This window comes from Budorcas taxicolor, chromosome 7 (genome assembly GCF_023091745.1).
Source record: "Budorcas taxicolor isolate Tak-1 chromosome 7, Takin1.1, whole genome shotgun sequence".
NCBI classification, from domain to species: domain Eukaryota; kingdom Metazoa; phylum Chordata; class Mammalia; order Artiodactyla; family Bovidae; genus Budorcas; species Budorcas taxicolor.
Window position 1 is genome coordinate 25,670,077 of NC_068916.1, and position 24,043 is coordinate 25,694,119.

The window sequence follows — 24,043 nt, forward strand, 5'->3', positions numbered from 1 at the left end:
TCTGAGTATCTTTTCCTTAAATTGAGTGGTTTAATTTATACTCAAAGTCAGTCTTTGATATTGTTTTTAGTAGTTTAGCTAAATCTTGTATTTATTTTTAATTAACTTGTGTTAAACTATTTAACTTTATTGGTTTAACATCTTGTTTAGTCACTACTTGAGAATATAGGCTTACTCTAATTCCATCATACTTCTGACCATCGACAGGAATTGTTTAGATTATGATATGCAATTTGACTTCAGACTCAAATCAATGATAGTAAAAATCTATTTAATACAATTAAAAGTTTATTTTTCCTCTTTTTTTTAATTTTAACACAATCAGTTGTGCCCTAAAATGTCTTGCACTAGAACTTACTTGGTGGTCCAGTGGTTAAGAACTCATTGCCTTCCAATGCAGGGGAGGTGAGTTCCATCCCAAGTTGGGGAACGAAGTTCTCACATGCAACATGAACTTAAGACCCAATGCAGCCAAATAAATAAATAAATATTTTTTGAAATGTCTCAAACCAAACATGGAAATGTGAACAGAAAGGTGGATAAGGGCTGGAAGAGAAGGCTATACCTGGTGTTAAAGTTTCATCCCTTATTTTCTGATTTGTATCCAGGAGTTTGGAATTAAAACCAGGATTGTGATGTGTTGTCTCTACTATAGGCTTTTTAAATTCTTCCAAAACCTCATGGAATCACCAATGACAGAAACAGTCATCTTTGTGCACAGCACTCATTGCACCTAGGAATATGTTGCTTTCATGGAATCAGAATTCAAATTTCCCACAGAAAAATTATATCTCATTACCAGAGAAAATTAATTCAATTTATGAAAAGTTGTAGTGAAACAGTAAAGATACTGAACCCTTTCAAAACAGGCTGATTCCTGTAGTCCTGCTGAGTCGCCCAGCTGTGCACATATGTATCCACACTGTAAAATGCACGTCTCCATTCCCCATTCACTTTATGCCTCATAGATCCATATTAAAATTACAAGAGCCAAGTTTACCAGACGTTCTGGCATAGCATGGCTTGTTGGAATAATATTTTCCAGAAACACATGGCAGCTCTAACAGAATCTTTTCCTTCTGGATTGTAGATATAAATGAATGTGAAAGCAACCCATGTGTCAATGGGGCCTGCAGGAACAACCTTGGATCTTTCAATTGTGAATGTTCTCCTGGCAGCAAACTCAGCTCGACAGGATTGATCTGTATTGGTAAGATCAGTGCGTGGTGCCGATGTTTCAGTTTCACTGCAAAGATAAGCAGAGACGCCAGGACTTACTGTGGGTAAACAGTACATGATCACAGGAAGCTAATAATTTAGGAGTTACTTCAGTTGTTTTCCCTTGTTATCCAGGTAGGAGCAAAACATGATAGTATAAACTAGACAGACTCTTAAATTTTGTTAGATTCTAGGAAGCATTCTTTTTGTGTAAGTGTATATATATATATACACATACATATATATATACATTATACCATAAGTTATAAGCGTTTCCATACCACACACATATTTATATTCATTCCCCAGGAATGCCTTAGGCAGCAATACAATCAAATCCTTACTGCTTACTTTTTATAAACAACCTTCAATGGTAAACAAAAATGTGATCACATTTGGACTCAGTTAACAGGACAAGAACTTAAAGAGTTGAAACTTTAAACAAATAGAAAGAATTTGTTGGTTTTTAAAAAATTTCTTCTATCAATCATAACTTTATGAATGCCAAAGAATTCTTGCTTTGGAAAATCTCTAAGAGAGAAAGATTTGAAAACTTCCAGGACTAATGTTTCCATGTATCTCAAAACATAGAAGGTCAGTTCTTGATGAAGGCGTGTGTGCGTGCTCAGTCACTCCAGTCGTGTCCGACTCTCTGCGACCCCATGGACCGCGACCCGCCAAGCTCCTCTGTCCATGGGATTCTCCAGGCAAGAATACTGGAGTGGGTTGCCATTTCCTTCTCCAGTGATAAAGTATGAAGTGAGTGAAGTGAAGTCGCTCAGTCGTGTCCGACTCTCCGCAACCCCATGGACTGTAGCCTACCAGGCTCCTCCGTCCATGGGATTCTCCAGGCAAGAGTACTAGAGTGGGGTGCCATTTCCTTCTCCATTGATAAAAGGCAGTAGGCCATAAATAAAATGAAATAGTCAGATTTATTATAACATTACTATAAGCAACTCTTCAGTTTATGTAAGAGAAAAAACCGATCTCAGTTCTTTCCTGCTTCTAGTGTCTAAGGCTACACTGACTAGATAAACATACTTCACGTTTTTACCTAGTATCCACTTTTGGTGGTGATTGAGTTGCTAGGTCGTGTCCGACTCTTGAGACCCTATGGACTATAGCCTTCTAGGATCCTCTGTCCGTGGGATCTCAAAGTGAACTAAATATATATTTCCAAATAGTTAGGGAGGTGTTACAGTTTTACATAGTGCCAAATAAATTGGCAGTTTTTGTTTGTTATCTATTCAATATGAATTTTCAGTTTAGTGTTTGCCAAAGACAATAGTATTTTCCATATTATATCTGATGCTAACAGTATTTAGCTGGATACTTAGAGTACTTGTTTGTCACAGGAAGGAGAAATGATGAAGTCCAAAGTTTCAATGAAAACCTTCCCTTTGGAAATACCAGCACTCAATTTCCCAATGAGGTACAGCTGGTGAAATTTGAGCCTTGCTCTGCTCTCCATACTAGAAAATAGGCTGCCATCTGCCTAGGGCATTACTTTTTTTCTCACAGAATTCCTGGTTGGGGGTGGAGGGCGGTACATATGGATTGGATCTGGTAAGGCAGAAATATTTTTGCGAAGCCACAGTTTCCAACTGAGATAAAATCATTTTATTATGCAAAGGAAATAAACTCAGCATTAGTCAATTAATGTCTCAGAAAACTAAATCTGTATGCCACTTGGGCATCAAAGATACCTTAAGAGTTTTTGCTTCATCATAAACACTTCTGGGATTTTTGGCCTCTTACTCTTGTAGTTAATTATTAATGAATAAAAAACAAAGACATTTTATTTCCAAGTTATTATGTTGGACACCTAAACCCCACAATATTTTTCTAAGCCAGTGTATTATGTGTGTTCATTCATTGTGATAAGATTTGAGTATCTCAGCCAAAAGCTGCTCAGAAAGAAATGTACTTAATATATTTACATTTTAGACATTATTTTATCTGCTTTTTTCATTAAAAACAATTCAAGTTTTAAAAATAAACTAAATAGTAAAATATACATAAGAAATATTATGAATGTACTTTTAAAATAAGACTGTCAAATGGCTTTAATCAGTGTTTAGCCTGCAAATTGACCCTTGGTAGGAACCAAATCTCTAAATTTAGAACTGAATAAAAATCCCCTGATGTAATTATGAATTTAAAATTAAATGGGAACATAAATCAGTTAGTTAGATACAAAGAATATTTCAGGATTTAGAACATATTCTATAAGCTTCGTAAACATAAACCAATCTTCAGCTGTCCTAGACTGCTTGAAGAGACTATTATTTTCTGACTGAAGTCATGAAATATAATAAAACAATATATTTGATTAACCTTTCCTGCATTACACTGCTTCCATCTGATGGCTCTGCATAATCCGTACCAGTGTCCCTCATCTTTGGCTTGGATCTGAGTTCTGTCCTCACATTTAATGGACACAACAGGGGCAGTGACCTCTCTGTTATAAAATCCAATGGTCAATTCTTGTTCCTCATCTTAGTCTGTTAACAGTATTTAACACAGTTCATCACACATCCCCTCTCAGAAGTTTTTCCTTTTGGCCTTCTCTTTTTCTACTTTCACTTTCCTGGCCTCTTTCTTCAGTTTCCTTTGTTAAATCTTTCATTTTCTCCTGCTATCCAGTTGGAAATGTCTCACAGGTCAGTCTTGGGGTCCTGGATGTTTTTGCATCTCTGTTTTACATGCATGCTTAGATGTCCTCTACATTAACTCTCACAATTCTCTCTCTAGCCTTAATCTCTCCACTAGTTTCAGACTTGTCTTTCTAATTATCTGCATAGTAACTCCACTGGGGTGTCTAATTGGCATATCAAACAGCATGTCTAAAACCAAATTTCTGTCTTTCAGCTTAAATCTGGGTCTCCTAGAAGCAGTTCTCTCTTGACAAATTGTAACTATTTTTATAATTGGAGTCATTTTTGATGCCTTTTTTTCAAGCTGCAGGTTGAATCCATCTAAATCCTGTTGATTGTACTCAAAGTTTTTCCATATTTCAACCCCTTCTCACCATCAATTTCAACAACCCCCAATCCAAGCCACCATTATTTTTCTTTTTGACTATTCTTATAGCCTCTAGCTTATCTGCTTACCCTGCTTTATTTTTTTGGAGAGCTTAACCAACCTCTGACTATATAACTACATCTATATTGTGACTGCATATGTGTGTAGTTACATATATACCTATACACACATAAGAAAAAACAATAAAGGAGAGATGGATTGTGTACGAATGTATGTCTGTTGATTTTGTGAGTTTTCGGTGTTGATACAATACCAGTCTAAAGAAGCACTAAGTTGCAGAAAGAGGCCTCTAAAATCATACCATGCAAGTTTGAATCTTGATGCTGACCCTCTCCTGGCTGGGTGACCTTCTTCTGGTAAATTAGTTGACCCCTGTGCCTCAGTTTTCTCATCTACAAGTTGTCTGTATCTTATAGGGTTGTTTTAACGGGTAAATAAACTAATGTATGGAAAGCCTTTAATAGTGCTTGTTGCTGCCTCAATAAACATTAGTAAATATTTATCACAGTATATCTTAAAATGGCTACAGTCAAGGTGATTAATCAGTAATTAACCCGGTTCTTAAAAGACCATTTAAATACATGGTCGTGAAGAGTCAGACACGACTGAGCGACTTCACTTTGACTTTTCACTTTCGTGCATTGGAGAAGGAAATGGCAACCCACTCCAGTCTTCTTGCCTAGAGAATCCCAGGCATGGGGGAGCCTGATGGGCTGCTGTCTATGGGGTCGCACAGAGTCGGACACGACTGAAGCGACTTAGCAGCAGCAGCAGCAGCAGCAGCCTTACGCTATCATTACTGTTTCCTCTATGCTATGGAATTTGCAGGTTTAAGCCTATAAAAAAATTTATAATGTGATAGCTGATACAAATGCATATGAGCAAATCTCTTTCATTTGTGCATAGTTTTTATCCAAATTAAATCTCAAAATAGAAAAAAGCAGACTACCCATCTCTTCTCCAAATTCTTGCCGCATAGCTCTTTGTATTCAGTCAAGGACAGAGGTGTTTCCTTTGTTTTACCCTTGAGGTTTGATTCCTGGGTTGGGAGGATCCCCTAGAGAGGGGATCAGCTACCCACTCCAGTATTCTTGGGCTTCTCTGGCTCAGTTGGTAAAGAATCCTCCTGTGTTTCTGGTTATACTGTTTTTATTGTAAAACCTTATTGGTCCTTTTTATTAAATGAGTTTTAAATAAAATAAATGCTGTAGGAATATGTTTTTACTTTATTGTCTTCCAAGTCTATGACTGCAATATGCTATTAAGCTTTTTGTTCAATCATTTTACACATCACCTGCAGAGAGACCATCTCAGGAGCTTTTCACATGCGGACTCCTAGGCCACACACCTGGAGACTTATGAATCCACATTTTAGTAAGAAGCTTGGTAATGTTACACACTAGAAACTGAGATCCACAGTACTGCAAGGGAATCATCACAGGACTTATTTTACCCAGTTAATATTTGCTTTGTCAACTTGGGATTCCTTTTCTCTGCTTCAAAATCTTTTTTTTTTTTAACTATCGTTTAAGGAGGAAATTAAATTGGGTGTGGAAACATAGTCTAAAAAGTTAGGAGTAGTTGCGTCTGGATGGTAGCGTTACAGGTACTTCTTTTATTTTCTCTGCTGTTTCTTCAAATAGTTTATCATAAATATGTATTACATTTTGAACTAGAGATAAAGCTGTACATATATACCATAGAAAAAATCCTGAAAGAAAATACATCAAATATATCCATGGTGTGTCTTAATGGTGGTTTTAAAGATTTTATTTCCTTTTTTATCTTAAAGATTTCTTTTTTCAAATTATTCAGCAAATGATTATCTTCAGTTGGAGAAAAATTGGCTTCTCTCTAATAGAAGAACCACTGTGTGTGGTTTATTTGGTAGAGAATTGGGAGAGAAGGAGATTATTTGCAGAGTGCCATTGGATAAATCTTAAATATCAAAGTATTTGCCATAAAGAATAAATCTTACAAGTATTTTTCATACAAGTAATGATCTTATAACAGTCATGGGCTGTTATTTGCAAATCCCAGTATTGAAGTCTTGGGCAGTAGCAGCTGCTCCTAGAATACTCAGATATATAATTGTATTAATTCAAATATCATGTGAAATTTACATGTATGTAATATGCATTTAAATGCATGTACATGTAAATGTGTCTAGCATATATAAAAGTTTTTACAATAACAGTTTTGTTTTTTAATACTATCAAATAATGTTTTTGGTGTATAGAACTGAGTTATATTTTCTTCAGAGATGAGAACTCCCCATTGTTTCTTATTCCTTTTCAGACAGCCTGAAAGGGACCTGTTGGCTCAACATCCAGGACAACCGCTGTGAGGTGAACATCAATGGAGCTACTCTGAAATCCGAATGCTGCGCCACGCTTGGGGCCGCCTGGGGGAGCCCCTGTGAGCGGTGTGAGCTAGGTAGGAGCCTGCCCACTAGGATTCTGGGCTTCACATCGGAAAGCTTCCTCCTCAACTAAGCACCTCTTTCTCTATATATTTACCTAGTCAGGAACACCATAAGGTCATTGCCCTCCCTAATATGATATCTTTTCTGGTAAAATGTATTCACTTCTTGAAATATGTATTGGGTTTATCCTCTTACTATAAGCAGACCTGAATATTTTCGATAAGGAAGGAAGTCAGCTAGAATTTAGCTGCTGGATGACTGTCAGTATCGTCCAGTATTCTTGTTTGCACGTATCCCAGTAGAAAATGATCTCTCGTTCCTTTAAGTCTTTGGTTTACTTATGATTCAGTTGACAACGTGAAAAATAAAGGGGTATTGTAGGGAAAATTATGAGAATCTCAATATGGGTCAAAACTGATAAGAGTTACCACAGCTTATAGGCCACCGGAGTCCTTTGCCTCTAAAATCCAGATTTTGGTTTTTATTTAGTTCAATTTTGATTCCATTATTCTGTTTGTTGCGCTTAGGACAGTTGTATTTTCTTTTGTAATGTGGAAAAAAATGTGTCCTTCGTTCTCACAGATACAGCTTGCCCAAGAGGGTTTGCCAGGATAAAAGGTGTTACTTGTGAAGGTGAGTAGGTTCTTGAAAACACTGTGAATCTTTAGGAAAGTATTTAAAATTGACATTCTCTCCCATACTTTGGAGATACTTATCATTCCCAAAGACCTTGGAATTTCAGTAAAAATACTCTTATGTTGTCAACAAATGTTTTAGAATAATACTTTTAGGAAACAGCTTTGTGTTTCCCATTTCTCCTCTTTATGCTGTGGGGTAAGTTTTCATCCCTCGCCTTTAAGGCATAGAGCAGCTGGCAAAGAGCTTGTTTCTGCTGAGTTTTATGGATGAGCAAGGCTGTGGCAGTTTTCACAGTTGGTACCCAGGAGACCCGGGAGCTTCATTGTGAAATATATCTGCTTAACTGAGGTAATAATCCACATGATTGCAGAATGAATCTGCTATACAGGAAGTAAGATCACACCTGCTTTTTCTATCAGTGACATCTTTATTCCTCTGCTTGCTTCGTTTCCCTGTAGATGTTAATGAGTGTGAGGTGTTCCCTGGCGTTTGCCCAAATGGACGCTGTGTCAACAGCAGAGGATCTTTTCATTGTGAGTGCCCTGAAGGCCTTACATTGGATGGAACTGGCCGTGTGTGTTTGGGTAAGATTCATGAACCAAGCATACATTTTCTTATTTTGGAGTGTCCTGACCAAATGTATTAGGTTGGTAGCTGGAAAACTCGCTTTAAATAAAGTATTTTGGAGGAAATCAATACAGAATATTTTTTAAGTGGATGAATTTAAATGAAATGGGCTTCCCCGATAGCTCAGTTGGTAAAGAATCTGCCTGCAATGCAGGAGACCCCAATTTGATTCCTGGGTCAGGAAAATCCCCTGGAGAAGGGGAAAGCTACCCACTCCAGTATTCTGGCCCAGAGAATTCCATATGGGGTCGCAAAGAGTTGGGCATGACTGAGCGACTTCCACTTTCACTTTTAAATGAAATGGTTTCTGTGTAATACAGAAAATTGGTACTGCTCAAAAATTAATCTCAAAATTCCTCTTCTCCAACTGAAAACTCTGAACCTATTAAATACTTCTGTTTATCCCCTCTCCCAGCCCCTGGTATCTATACTTCTGCTTTCTGTCTCTGTGGACTTGACAACTCTAAGTGCCTCATCTGAAAGGAATCATATGATGTTTGTCCTTCTGTGACTAGCTTGTTTCACTTAGTGTGTCTCCAGAGTTCATCACTGTTGTAGCATGTATCAGTATTTCTCTGCTTTCTCAGACTGAGTGGTGTTCCATTGTACATATGTACCACATTTGTTTTTGTCTACTTACCTATTGACGGATACTTGGGTGGCATCCACCTTTTGGCTGTTGTGAATAACGCATTATGAGCATGCGTGTACAAATACCAATATATTTACAAGTTTCTACTTTGACACACCTAGCCTTCCCAGGTGGCTCAAGTGGTAAAGAATCCACCTGCCAGTGCAGGGGATGAAGGAGATGTGGGTTCAGTTCTTGGGTCAGGAAAATCCCCTGAGAAGGAAATGGTGACCCACTCCAGTATTCCTGCCTAGAAGATTGCATGGACAGAGGAGCCTGGTGGGGTACAGTCCGTGGGGTCGCAAAGAGTCAGACCTGACTGAGTGAGTGATCACACATGCAGCACACATCCCGTGAGCTACTCACTGCTGAGTGGCTTCTGTGAGCCTGGTGTATTTAAAAAAAACTTACACGCACACGAAAAAATGTTGTTTTTTAATCAGGTGTTTTAGTCCTGTTTAATCTTTGACGCTGAGTCAATGTAATAAGAGACCCTACATGTTAAACAGAGAAGAAAAATCGGAGACTCATGTTTGAAGTTAACATTCAGCAGTCCACTGCAGCTATGCTTCTAGACAAGACAGGGGGGAGAGTCATGGCAAAGTTATGTGGCTTCTGTGTGCACACATTGACTGATCTTGTCCCTTCCTTTACCATCTTCAGAGTTTAAACTTTTCTTAATGCTCTATTTTCTAAAAGATTGTAAATAAAGAAGCTCTTTCTATCAACACTGTATTGTAGAAATGCCTGCTGCTGCTGCTGCTGCTAAGTCACTTCAGTCATATCCGGCTCTATGCGACCCCATAGACGGCAGCCCACCAGGCTTCTCCGTCCCTGGGATTCTCCAGGCAAGAACCCTGGAGTGGGTTGCCATTTCCTTCTCCAATGAATGAAAGTGAAAAGTGAAAGTGAAGTCACTGAGTCGTGTCCGACTCTTAGCGACCCCATGGACTGCAGCCTTCCAGGCATTTGACTTTATCTATCAGTGTCATCCTTGACTAAAGTTAAGCTTCATGACTGAAAAAGAAACTTCTAATAATTCTATGTTGTCTCTGAACAGTTTTTTATTTACCTAAGGAATTTTTCCCAATGTGTTATGAAACAATAACTTTTTAGTTTGTAATAGAGCTTTACATAGGCTTGTGTTTGAAATTGAGTTTGCACACGAGAAGACTCTACACATGGACATCACCAGATGGTCAACACCGAAATCAGATTGATTATATTTTATGCAGCCAAAGATGGAGAAGCTCTATACAGTCAACAGAAACAAGACCAGGAGCTGACTGTGGCTCAGATCATGAACTCCTTATTACCAAATTCAGACTTAAATTGAAGAAAGTAGGGAAAACCGCTAGACCATTCAGGTATGACCTAAATCAAATCCCTTATGATTATACAGTGGAAGTGAGAAATAGATTTAAGGGCCTAGATCTGATAGATAGAATGCCTGATGAACTATGGGATGAAGTTCGTGACATTGTATAGGAGACAGGGATCAAGACCATCCCCATGGAAAAGAAATGCAAAAAAGCAAAATGGCTGTTTGGGGAGGCCTTACAAATAGCTGTGAAGAGAAGAGAGGTGAAAAGCAAAGGAGAAAAGGAAAGATATAGGCATCTAAATGCAGAGTTCCAAAGAATAGCAAGAAGAGATAAGAAAGCCTTCTTCAGCGATCAATGCAAAGAAATAGAGGAAAACAACAGATTGGGAAAGACTAGAGATATCTTCAAGAAAAATAGAGATACCAAGGGAACATTTCATGCAAAGATGGGCTCGATAAAGGACAGAAATGGTATGGAGCTAACAGAAGCAGAAGATATTAAGAAGAGGTGGCAAGAATACACGGAAGAACTGTACAAAAAAGATCTTCACGACCCAGATAGTCATGATGATATGTTCACTAATCTAGAACCAGACATCTTGGAATGTGAAGTCAAGTGGGCCTTAGAAAGCATCACTATGAACAAAGCTAGTGGAGGTGATGGCATTCCAGTTGAGCTGTTTCAAATCCTGAAAGATGATGCTGTGAAAGCGCTGCACTCAATATGCCAGCAAATTTGGAAAACTCAGCAGTGGCCACAGGACTGGAAAAGGTCAGTTTTCATTCCAATTCCAAAGAAAGGCAATGCCAAAGAATGCTCAAACTACCGCACAATTGCACTCATCTCACACGCTAGTAAAGTAATGCTCAAAATTCTCCAAGCCAGGCTTCAGCAATACATGAACCGTGAACTCCCTGACGTTCAAGCTGGTTTTAGAAAAGGCAGAGGAACCAGAGATCAAATTGCCAACATCCGCTGGATCATGGAAAAAGCAAGAGAGTTCCAGAAAAACATGTATTTCTGCTTTCTTGACTATGCCAAAGCCTTTGACTGTGTGGATCACAATAAACTGTGGAAAATTCTGAAAGAGATGGGAGTACCAGACCACCTGACCTGCCTCTTGAGAAATCTGTATGCAGGTCAGGAAGCAAGTTAGAACTGGACATGGAACAACGGACTGGTTCCAAATAGGAAAAGGAGTACGTCAAGGCTGTATATTGTCACCCTGCTTATTTAACTTCTATGCAGAGTACATCATAAGAAACGCTGGACTGGAAGGAACACAAGCTGGAATCAAGATTGCCAGGAGAAATATCAATAACCTCAGATATGCAGATGACACCACCCTTATGGCAGAAAGTGAAGAGGAACTAAAAAGCCTCTTGTTGAAAGTGAAAGAGGAGAGTGAAAAAGTTGGCTTAAAGGTCAACATTCAGAAAACGAAGATCATGGCATCTGGTCCCATCACTTCATGGCAAATAGATGGGGAAACAGTGGCAGACTTTATTTTCTTGGACTCCAAAATCACTGCCGATGGTGATTGCAGCCCTGAAATTAAAAAGACGCTTACTCCTTGGGAGAAAAGTTATGACCAACCTAGATAGCATATTCAAAAGCAGAGACATTAGTTTGCCGACTAAGGTCCGTCTAGTCAAGGCTATGGTTTTTCCTGTGGTAGTGTATGGATTTGAGAGTTGGACTGTGAAGAAGGCTGAGCACCAAAGAATTGATCCTTTGAACTGTGGTGTTGGAGAAGACTCTGGAGAGTCCCTTGGACTGCAAGGAGATCCAACCAGTCTATTCTGAAGGAGATCAACCCTGAGATTTCTTTGGAAGGAATGATGCTAAAGCTGAAGCTCCAGTTCTTTGGCCACCTCATGCAAAGAGTTGACTCTTTGGGAAAGACTTTGATGCTGGGAGGGATTGGGGGCAGGAGGAGAAGGGGACGACAGAGGATGAGATGGCTGGATGGCATCACTGACTCGATGGACATGAATCTGTGTGAACTCTGGGAGTTGGTGATGGACAGGGAGGCTTGGCGTGCTGTGATTCATGGGGTCACAAAGAGTCAGACACAACTGAGCAACTGAAGTGAACTGAACTGATGACTATAAAATCATATGGAATTATTTAGAAATATCCAAAGTCCAATAATAAAGAAAAATTGTTTTTGGAATTTTAAATTATCTCCAAAGTTTAGGAAAAAGGAAAGTACCTTTTGAAGATGACAAAATAATAGTACCAGTATGGCTTAAAACTCAACATTCAAAAACTGAGATCATGGCATCTGGTCCTATCACTTCATGACATATAAATGGGGAAACAAATGGAAACAGTGACAGACTATTTTCTTGGGTTCCAAAATCACTGCAGTTGGTAACTGCAACCATGAAATTAAAAGATGCTTACTCCTTGGAAGAAAAGCTGGGACAAACTTAGACATCATATTAAAAAGCAGAGACATTGCTTTGCCAGCAAGGGTCCATTTAATCAAAGCTTTGGTGTTTCCAATAGTTATGTATGGATGTGAGAGTTGGACCGTAAAGAGAGCTGAGCACCAAAGAATCAATACTTTTGAACTGTGGTGTTGGAAAAGACTGTTGAGAGTCCCTTGGACTGCACGGAGATCTAATGGGTCAATCCTAGAGAGAATCAGTCCTGAATATTAATTGGAAGGACTGATGCTGATGCTGAAGCTCCAATACTTTTGCTACCTGATGCAAGGAGCTGACTCACTAGAAAAGGCCCTGGTGATGGGAACTATTGAGGGCAGGAGGTGAAGGGGATGACAGAGGATGAGATGGTTGGATGGCATCACCAGCTCAATGGACATGAGTTTGAGCAAGCTCTGGGAGATTGTGAGAGATAGGGAGGCCTGGCGTGCTGCAGTCCATGGATTTGCATAGTCGGATACAACTGAGCTACTGAACAACGGCAACAGTATGATCAAATGACTAATGAAATCAAATTGCCTTCAGTAACTAAATGATGCTATATATGAATTTATATCATTGACTTTCAGTTATCACTCAGCAAAATAAATTCTTAGTAGTAATATCACTCCAAATGATACCTTTGTAACATTCTATGAGGATGTATTGGGTGTTCTTCATCCTTATACCTTGGTGAAATACATTTTGTCACTACTTCAATTTTGCTACAGTAATTCACTGTGGCTGTGGATGTGCGATAGTTTCAAGAAGAGACTTGCATAGGCAAATGGGAAATGTTCTGCAAACAAGAGAGACAAACTGCTCTGATAGAATTGATACCAGTCCTGCCAGGGAGGGGCTAAGCAGGTGATCGGTATGTGAATGTTCAGTGACTCTGACAGCTTGACCTCAGTCTGCGGTTCCCCCTCCCTGTAGATATCCGCATGGAGCAGTGTTACTTGAAGTGGGATGAGGACGAATGCATCCATCCTGTACCTGGGAAGTTCCGCATGGATGCCTGCTGCTGTGCGGTCGGAGCAGCTTGGGGCACCGAGTGTGAGGAGTGCCCCAAACTTGGCAGCAAAGAGTATGAGACCCTGTGCCCCCGGGGGCCTGGCTTTGCTAACAGAGGGGATGTCCTTACCGGGAGGCCGTTTTACAAAGGTAACTGTCAGCAGCGCATGGGTCCCTCCACACTAAAGCTCACCTTCCACGTTCTCTGAGGCTTGGTTTTGCTCTGAATGTTTGGTTCCCCCACTTTATTTTCTTTGTTAAAACGTACAACCAGCCTATGGCCCAGGAGCATAAATCCCCGATACAAGAGGGTACGGCAGAGAAGACACTGGGACAGCTGATAACACTTTTCTTACGTCCTTCTACCATACCACTGTTTTTCTCATCATAGCCTGATGAGATGCAGCCCTGATGTTGCAAAAAGTTCTCTGTGCCCCCTAAACTTAACAAAACAAATGGTCAGAAGTAAAGGGATCAGAACACTTCATTACAAATGCAAACTCTTCCGCAGCTGAAACTTTCTGTGTGGCATCAGTGTAATCACTTACAACTTTAACACCACCCCCTATTCTCACTTGAGTACATGAATTTCCATCAAGGTAGGTTCTTCACGTAAAACAATGGACCTCCTCTTTTGTTTTGACCAGCTCTACATTCCAACTCTGTTCTGCTTGTAGATATCAATGAGTGCAAAGCGTTTCCCGGGATGTGCACCTATGGAAAGTGCAGGAATACGATTGGGAGCTTCAAGTGCCGTTGCAATAGTGGCTTTGCCCTGGACATGGAGGAAAGGAACTGCACAGGTAAGACTGTTCTTCTGTTGTATTAGGCCAACCTGGCTCTCTCTTCTGCTGTTTTGAAAGTACTGCTCTATGTATACATACGTCCCCTCCCTCTGAAGCCTCCCTCCCACCCACCGCCCCATTCCACCTCTCTAGTTCATCACAGAGCACGGAGCTGAGCTTCCTGTGCCATGCAGCAGCTTCCCACTAGCTTTATTCTACGCATGATGGGGTGTATATGTTAATGCTACTCTCTGAATTCATCCCACCCTCTCCTTTCCCATTGTAGCCTTGTGCACTTTTGAATGCTGTTCTCCCTTCTTCTGCCGCATATATATATATATATATATATATATATATATATATATATGTATACACACACACACACAAACACACACACAATGTCACACAGTCCCAGTGTGGTCCTCAGTACCCCTCACCACTCTGAATCTGGAAGGCACATCAGAATTTCTTGAGTGTGGCTGTCTGTGTGTGTGCGTACGTGTGTGTGTGTGTGTGTGTGTGTGTGTGTGTGTGTGTGTATAACCTCTTGCAAAACACCTTTGCTAAGTTCAAAAGTTATTTCTCTTGGTGCCTATTCTCCTTGATCTCTGGTTAAACCTCCGTGATTTTCGTCTCTCTTTCTTTTCATGCTCTTTCCCTCTTTCCATTGTCCTGTCATGACTCTGATGTTCCTTTTCTAATCTTCACAGGTTCTTCTCACCTTTGGCATTTTCCAGAGTCCTCTAGTCTCTCCACATCCTGCCTCTCAGAATTGTGTTTGCCACCATGACTTTTTAGATGGCCTCTGTCGAGCTGACTCCGAGGGGCTGTTTCTAGCCCTCTGTTCCTCCCGAGTTCCACTCTCAAATTTCTGACTTTCATCTAGACAGTTTCTTTTTTCATCTCCCTTTGTCCCACCCTGCTTTCTCTGTCTAGGGTCTTCTTTACATGGATTAATATTATCATTTCACTTGGGTTTGAAACCTAAGACTTAATTTTGACCCCTTCCTCTCCCAACAGACAAGTGACAAGGTTTTGTATATTCTCCCATCAAAATGACTGTTTCGTTTCAAGTATTTCTTCTATACTATTCCTGATGCAGGTTCAGCTCTTCAGGACACAGACTCTGAGCAGAGATGAGCATACTGGAATCTTATTAGGAATTGATTTTGGGGTCAATGACTTGGGGAGGAAGGGAAAGGAAGCAGAAGGGGCCCGAAGGAAAAGTTAGGTTGTGATGCAGTCCCACTGTGGTCCTCAGCACCCTCAATGGCGAAGCTCTGCATCTTTCTGGAAGGCACATCAGAATTGTCTTGAATTAGGGCATAGGGCCTTAGTGTTGGCGTAGCTGCATGATGAATATTTGGGTACATCCACCCAGAGGAGGCTGTGATTGTGGGGAGCTGAGGTTTCTCCTGAAGGTAGCCCCCACCTCGGGACTTTCTGGCAGCCACAGTCCCACAAGTGGAGGGCAAGGACGTGTGAATACTTCCTTCCTGAAGCAAGATCTGGGCAGCACATCACAGTCTCCTACATTGCAGATTCCTCCAGCATCTTTCACCCCCCACCCCATAATCTCCCCCAGTCAGATCCTTCAATTTTACACCCATCTAGTTTTTTCATGCTAAAAAGCAGGGCTTAGTTTGTGTAACTTCCCACAGAGCAACTTCCATTGACTCAGACCACCCTAGACATGGATAAAGAAGCTTCTCCAGTTCTGACTGCTCTGTTTTTGGCGAGAAGTCAGCCACATCATTTAATGACTCTGAAACCTGCCTGTTTAAATTGTTCAAGAGAGAAATTTATTAACAGCACTGTGGTGCTGTGAGCTATAGTGTGAAAGGACAGCGGGACATGGGTGGCTGCCCTTCTTCATAGCACAAAAGGCCCGTCTACTGTTCCCCACGTTGTCACCATAGTCACCGTAGCTGTCTTGCCTATGCTTGGATTCATCATCAGCCTCTCTGTAACTCACTGTTCTCTGAAGTGCATTAATTTTCTTTACCTAGGCATTTTATCTCTTGACTTTCTATTTGTTCTACACTTTTAAAGTTAGAATTTCTGTGCAAACCTTCCAGGATCAATTTAAAAGTCACCTCCTTCAGAATACTAATTATTAACAGAGAATAGCTTATTATGTGTATAGCACTCTCTATAAGACAAAGAAATGTCGATTCACTTACTCCTATGAGATAGGTTCTAATACATGCCCCATTTTACAGATAAACAAACAAAGGCACAGAGAAATTAAATGATTTTCCCAAGACCCTACACTCAGAAAATGACAATAGTGGGGTTTGTGTCCAGCTCTCTGGTTCCAGAGTTCAAAATCTGCACCGTGCAGCTCCCACCACATCACAGCAGCCAGAATTTGTCTCTCCTCTGCCACTGCACTTGTTCTGTGTTTTCATATGGTTCTCATAGATAAAAAATAAGGTTATTAGCAGCACATTGTTTACCTGCTTAATTGAATCAGCTGATTTTGTTACGACTTTTGTTCAAAAGAAAGTACCTGGATTTTCAGTATATATGTCCTGCAATTGGGAAAATCAATAGAGGAAAAACCAAAAGCCGGGAGAAAGCTGGGACTGAGACCACCCTCTGCCCAAGGAAACATGTGCAAATAAGCTGTTTATAAATCCTGTGAGAGAAAAACTTAAAAATTAAAATTCACCAAAATAAACATATGCTGACAATAATATTTTCCCCCCACTGTGACAAAAGTGGTTAAACAAGTCATATTTTCTTAATCATATTTTGTAGATAGATATGACTGCTCTGTTGAAAATCTTGATTTTAGGAATGGGAGATTTCTCACAGAATCCTGTTTTTGAGAACACATGTGCTACTATTAAAGATTCTTATTCACCATACTGTATAAAAAATGACAAACACAAAAGCCCATCACTGTCCTTTGTTTCCAATGTTAAAAATCAGATCAGTAGGCTCTTCCATCTGAATATTACACAAAAGCACAGTTGGAGCATGTTCCGTGACCCTGCCATAAATGTGTGTTCTCTGGCTCAGGGTTCAGTAGTTGCATCCACCTCTGAAGCTGTCCCTGGGGCCAGCCCAGCCACCCCTGCTCAGAGGCAGAGCCCCCACAGGCCCCCACCAGGGGTGGACACGGCTAGTGCCTCAGAACTAGCGTGGCCTTTGGGTTGTGCATGGGACTCCATCTATGTGGAGACTGCTTCCTCGTTTGCCACCTGCCTTGGTCCTCTCATACCACAGTTGCTTGTTTCATCCTTCTGTTACCATTTCTAAACCATAAAGAGAAATCCACAATTTCAGAGTTCTTAAAGGCAAAAAGACAGCACCTGCCCGTTGGCTGCGACAGTTTTGGCAGTTGGGGAAAGGAATGTGCCTGCAGCCCTGTCCCCATCTAGGGGATCTCCTGAAAACACATCCTCCTCCTGCTCACTCGATTCCTCCAGCACCTTCACTTAGAAGGCCAAATCTCTCTGTTCCTTAACACCTCCTTATCTCACTCTGGTTTTTTTGAATTTCTTTTAAACCCTGTGGATTAGACATTGACGAGTGCAGGATTTCTCCTGACCTCTGTGGGAGCGGCATCTGTGTCAACACGCCGGGCAGCTTTGAGTGCGAGTGCTTTGAAGGCTACGAGAGTGGGTTCATGATGATGAAGAACTGCATGGGTAAGCCGCTCTGGTTTGGAAACAGGTCTAGCAGAGACTCGTTGGCGCGACTTTGGCTTGTCTCAGAGCTGTTAACAGTGTGCTTAGCAAGGAGCTAAATGTCAGACAGGAAATCTGCTCCTCTCTAACTCTTAGGGAGCCCCAGCCTCTTGGCGCCTTAATGGCCGTGAGATATTGAGACTGAGTTCTGTTTATTTATAGAATCTGAAATCACCACAGAGTAACTACTGAGCAGGGGTTCACTTAAAATGTATGGCGTTGGTGTTGACCCCCAAATTTATTTATTGTTATGAGAATCCCATGTTCTTTTCCTGACATTACACAAGCTCTTGGCATTGCCCACCTTTTAGCCCACTGTTTCATTTTTAGCAACTTTTAGGACTCAACCTCATGGGATATACAAAGTGATCAGTCTAAGATTTTTCTATCACCTTGATGAGAGATAGAGACATATGATGTCTGGAGTTTAGACTGATGGAAAGCAAGCACTGTTTATTTTTACCTCTTGTGAGGCTGGTCATTTCATGCAAGTAAGTGCCTTGAGAGCTCACTGTCTTTCAGAGGAGAACGTGATACTTAAATCTACTAATCATAGGGAAAGTGAGGAGAACCTGATCCCATCTTGTGTTAACCCAGCTCCTCCATTTGAATCACCATGACTCAGATAATGAACCTTTCTCCCAGTCTGTGTCCTGAACAGCTTTTCCTCAGAGTTCTTTAATGGCTCTCACGTTTTTACCTTTCAGACATTGACGAATGTGAACGTAACCCTCTCCTTTGTAGGGGTGGCACCTGTGTGAACACTGAGGGCAGCTTTCAGTGTGACTGCCCACTGGGACACGAGCTGTCGCCATCACGCGAGGACTGTGTGGGTACGTTTGTCTCCTCAGCACATGAACCCTCCCAGTTCAACCTGGAAAGATCATAAAGATCAGAGGTTTTTCTAATGAACTTGTTTGGGGCATATGAAATCTAGCTGATTAAAATTTGGGAGTTCAGAGTCCACACATCTGGGATCAGGCTGTGTGTCTTTAGAGAATGCTTTGGTGATGCACTCAGATGAGTGGCATTACCCCTGCTCCCCTCTTTTTTGTTACAAGCATTCTGGAAGGGACCCTGCCCTGTGTCAGGCCTTGGAGTTCCCTCCTCCAGGTCGACTGGGGTGGGACGGCAGCTTCTGTTGGAAGGGCTGCTCCCTGACAGTTCGCCTATGAGCACACCTGTGCCCAGAATCCACCCTATGCCCTGTGTCTGCGATCACAGGATCTGCTCACCTGGGTGTGAGCACATGCGCTCCCTCCGGCCTGCTCCTCACAGAAGCCCTGAGGCTTTCCTGGCCCTGAGCTCAGCAGGGAACCAGGTGCGATAAGAGAAGGCCCACCCGCTGGTCCTGAAGCATTCCCCAGGCTTTAAAACTTTAGCCAGGAAACGTTTTCTTTACAGGCAATCTTTCTCAAAGGTGTATGCAAATAAAACAGTTTAAAATAAAACAGATCCCACACTCCCAAATAAAAGCATTTGAACACATCCCAGTCTACACGTGTCTATTTATAACCCATATTTATATCACTGAGCTAATGATTAGGTGAATCTTAAATCATAGACCAGACATTTTATTTACTTTTAAACTTTTAATGTTTTTTACTGAAGGAAAGAGTCTTTAAATTTTATAGAGCTTTATAATTTTTAAAAGTTTTGCATATGTGCTTTCATATAATCCCGTAACACTTTTTTTTAACCCCTTCCCTATTTTGCCCCTCCCCTCTTTCTTCTCCCTACTGCTAACCACTAGTGTGTTCTCTGTATCTATGAGTCTGCTTCATTTTGCAAAGTTATTATAAAAAGGTGAATTTAAAGGTTTAAAATATTTTAAAATCCACATTAATAATAGTACAAAAAGGTATTTCACACAGATAATTACAGAATATTTATTCATATTTGTGATACTAGTGACTCAGATCTGTTTCTTTTGCTAATTAATTTTCATATTTTTTATGACTGGATTTTATAGCTGAAAAAGTTTCCCTCAATGTTATAATGTACATTATAAGATACGTATTTTTGCATGTTCAATAAAATATTTCATGACTATGAACATAAATCTATCACATCATCCTCGTGATCTTGAGAATTCAAAGTGAATTTCTTGTTATGTCTGATATTTTTCCTGGATCGTGTTTGACAAGTAACTTATTTAAGGAGTGTCTCTCTACCATTCTGTTGTTCTTCTATTTTTGCGTTAGTAGTACTAGCTTCTTCCACAGATCTTTTCAGTTTTTTTTAAAGATATCTGCCCACCTTATAATAGTTAGCTTATTTAAAAGCAGTCAATATAATCTGTAACCCACCTGTCCAGGCTCACTGAACACAATGCCATGAAAACTTGAAAAATGAGGGCCCTGTTTCCAGCCCGTCTGTTTTGTGGAACCAGCCGTCTTCCCTCCGGAACCATCATGTTATTTAGACAAATGACCATCCTGTTAGGACCAGCTGAGCATGCGAATTCATGTATTAAGTATCATCCAGCTTTATTTCTGGCATGTGCTAAGTGGATGGAGTCTAGCCTCATATGGCTATTTAAATTTGGTTAAAATTAAATAACATTAAAAATTCAGTTCCTTCGTCCTACTCTCCACGTTTCAAGCACTCAGTAACAGCTACACATGGGGCAACATGGATGTGAAACAGTTCCATTAACATAGAAACTTTCACCGGACAGCGCTGTTGTAGATAGAATTAAGAGAAATATAGACTGCAGCATTTTCTTTGAATTTCCCCAGGAAATCATCTCTCTTCCCCCTGAAGTATTAGTAAATAAAACCCTTTGGATAATGATAAAGCCCATTGCTCCAATGCAGCATATTCTTAATAGTTTAAAATGATGTTGTGATTTCATAAATGTTAATTCTGTGTATCTTTTTATAGATATTAATGAATGCTCTCTGAGTGACAATTTGTGTAGAAATGGGAAATGTGTAAACATGATTGGAACTTACCAGTGCTCCTGCAATCCTGGGTACCAGGCCACACCAGATCGGCAGGGCTGTACAGGTAAGGACGCCAAGTGGGTCTGGAACTTGTATTTCTCAAGTCAGCCTAGGAATGCTTCTGGTACTGAATATATAATGACGCCAATGGGGGTCCTTCATCCTAAAAGTGAATCTTAAGTATGGGGGCAGATCTCTAAGATGCCATGGTTTGGTGGTTTTGCAGAGGAACCTCCTAGAAAACGTCCTATATCTCTGTCTATATATATTTCATTTTATATTGTGTTTCTGAGTTATTTAATCATAGGTTACTAGAGCTAAATAAATGTCAAATGAAACACTGTCTAAAAGGAAATGAACTAAGAAAAACTAATGTGACAGTGATAAATCGGCGTGAATGGTGGGGAGAAAAATCCAAAACTATTTAAGCTTTATCTGTTTAAAAAGAAAAACTCTCTTTGGAAAAAGGTGGGGGCGGAGTAGCTCTGACAAGTAACGTGGTGGTAATGTTTTCACAGATATTGATGAGTGCATGATAATGAATGGAGGCTGTGACACGCAGTGCACTAATGCAGAAGGAAGCTACGAATGTAGCTGCAGTGAAGGGTATGCCCTGATGCCAGATGGGAGGTCTTGTGCAGGTACGGAAGGAAAATACACAGACTTTGTGTGCATGTGTGTGTCTGGTTAATTTACAAATCTGGCTCCAGATAGTTTGAGTGGAACTGGATGGAAAAAAGGATACGTGAGCTTAATAAAAGCCGTTCTTCTTTTCATTTAATGTTGATTTTGTGTCATCAGATATTGATGAATGTGAAAATAATCCTGATATCTGTGATGGTGGGCAGTGTACCAACATTCCTGGAGAGTACCGTTGTCTGTGTTATGATGGCTTCATGGCTTCCATGGACATGAAAACGTGCATTGGTGGGTATCATGCGAGCAGGGTAAATATTTATGTAAAGTATGGACACACATATATACACATAAGAAGAAGAGGCTTTTTTGGTTATTTTTAAAATTCAAACCATTGTGTTAGAAGGTATAAAAGTGGAAAAAAAGAATTGTTTGAAAGAAAAGCCTTAAAGACAGAATATTTATCTGCAGTACTGGGTCCTGCAGATATTAGACATTCTATTTGAAATTTTCTTTGTATATCTCAGTATTATTCTATTCATTTTTTAAAATAGCTATTTAATCTATAGAATGAATAAATATTAACCACGGTGTTGAAAATTCTCTAGACGTGAATGAGTGTGACTTAAATTCCAACATCTGCATGTTCGGGGAATGTGAGAACACCAAGGGATCCTTCATCTGCCACTGTCAGCTGGGGTATTCAGTGAAGAAAGGGACCACAGGATGCACAGGTAGGGGTCAAGCTCGTGTGCCCTGTGTTCCAGCTTCTTGCATTTCGGAGGCTAACCTGCAAAATCATTTGTTCCCTGGAATGTCTTGCACTTTCGCCACACCAGGTTGTAGCAGTAATGTGATGAGAAACTGGCCCAGAGCACGTGTGATGTGTTTAGTTCTTCTCTGTGGTAGATGCGCACGATCTGAGCCACCGAGCTGCGGACCTCACTGTGAACCGGCTTGGACACAGAGTGGGAGGATGGGTGTAGACTGTGGCCCCCGTGGTTCTCATGTGCTCTTCGGGCAGCGTTCACTTTGTTAATAAACCTGCTGCCCCATCAGGAGACATACGTAAAGAAGGAGCCCAAAAGACCCGGGGGAATCTCAGCTGTTGCTAGGTTTCGCAGTGCTTTTAAAACTAACTCCGATCATAGATCGGAGATCTTAGAAAATTAATCTAAACTTTACATTTAGACTCTTTTTCTTCCTTTCTTTCCCTCATCTTTTTCTTTCTTCTTTTCTCCTCTCTTTCCATTAGCTTTTGCCTTCTTTTCTCCCTACCCAAATTTACTCTTTTTGCCTTTGTTCTTGGTTCATTCCACCCACTTTCTCTCTTATTCTCTCTCTCTACTAAATAGTTTCAGCCTTTTAAAAGAGGGGAGGGGGGTTGAAGTCCCAAGGTTGGTTCTTTGGGCCAGATGTCCGTCACTGCTCAAGGTTCTTGTAGGGGTGTTTTGCTCAAGCCAAGTGGTAGGTGACTTAGACTGTAGCTCAGACCTTCCTTAAGCCCTACACCTCCAGGAAACAGCAAGGAAAGAACTCTGCATGTTCATATATGTATATGTGTACACACACAACATACACAAGGCACTCTGTACATATACTGATAAGCATCTGGTCGTTTTCCAGATAACATTTCCAGGGAATATTTTTGTATACTGTGGCTGGCGATTTCCTTCAGGGAAGGCCTTGTTTGACTTGGATCACGCACTTCCAGGTTCTGTTGGAATCTATAAACATATTAAAAATTAATGAGGTTAACATTTTCTCTGTGTTTGCTTTAAAATTTTGCCGGTACAGACATATCTTGAAAGTAGAATTACTTAGGTTGTCTCTTGTCTTCTTCATATTCACTACGGTTTCTCAGATGTGGATGAGTGTGAAATTGGTGCCCACAACTGTGACATGCATGCCTCGTGTCTAAACGTCCCAGGAAGCTTCAAATGTAGCTGCAGAGAAGGCTGGGTTGGAAATGGCATCAAATGTATTGGTGAGTAGTTTGCAAATGTAAATAAGCTTTGCTAAGACACAAAATTCCTAGAGGCTGTTCTTTGCACAGTTGTTAACCCACATACTTGAATAGGAACATGCCTCTTATTTTCATTTATTCTCTTGGAAAATCAAAGGCTGTATTTCATTGCAAGATAATTCCTGTCCAAGAGTTCCCTTTAACCTTGGTATAAGTGATCAAATTACAACAATATGCCTTGGCATCTGCATTTTAATGTGTTGTTGTTCAGTAAGTTATTTGATGTGCAGCCAGAAATCCAAACAGCTGTAGGATGAAAAATGACTCATACATTTTTTCAGTTTTTTCCTAGGGTAATCATAAGATATAAAACCCAGTGAAATAAATGAAGGGGATGTAAAGGTTTTTTTGTTTTTTTTTTTTCCTTTTCCAGATAACCCAAGTCGGTAATAACTGATTGATAGCAAGCTTCTTAATAGAAAATAGAATTCTTCTTCCAGGGAAACCTAAATGTTTTGGATTCCAAGAGGCCAGATTAGAAGGAGAATGGGAAGACAGTTGCCATTCTCCAAGTTTTACGGTTCCTGACCAGAGGCTAGGAAGTCCTTTATAGCTGTGAGGCAGGGAACTGGATTTTACTCTTGGTATCATTCA

General features: G+C 40.4%; 1 protein-coding gene across 1 annotated transcript in view; it reads left to right on the forward strand.

Annotated features, from left to right (window-relative positions):
• The window catches only part of FBN2 (fibrillin 2), a 224,383-nt gene that overhangs the window by 146,749 nt on the left and 53,591 nt on the right, over positions 1-24,043 (forward strand). The window contains exons 20-32 of the mRNA XM_052644439.1: positions 1,091-1,210; positions 6,562-6,699; positions 7,271-7,321; positions 7,786-7,911; positions 13,279-13,506; positions 14,034-14,159; positions 17,672-17,800; positions 18,547-18,672; positions 20,726-20,851; positions 21,306-21,428; positions 21,589-21,714; positions 22,032-22,157; positions 23,288-23,410. Of these exons, the coding sequence (XP_052500399.1) occupies positions 1,091-1,210; positions 6,562-6,699; positions 7,271-7,321; positions 7,786-7,911; positions 13,279-13,506; positions 14,034-14,159; positions 17,672-17,800; positions 18,547-18,672; positions 20,726-20,851; positions 21,306-21,428; positions 21,589-21,714; positions 22,032-22,157; positions 23,288-23,410 (1,668 nt within the window). The remainder of the gene's footprint in view (positions 1-1,090; positions 1,211-6,561; positions 6,700-7,270; positions 7,322-7,785; positions 7,912-13,278; positions 13,507-14,033; positions 14,160-17,671; positions 17,801-18,546; positions 18,673-20,725; positions 20,852-21,305; positions 21,429-21,588; positions 21,715-22,031; positions 22,158-23,287; positions 23,411-24,043) is intronic.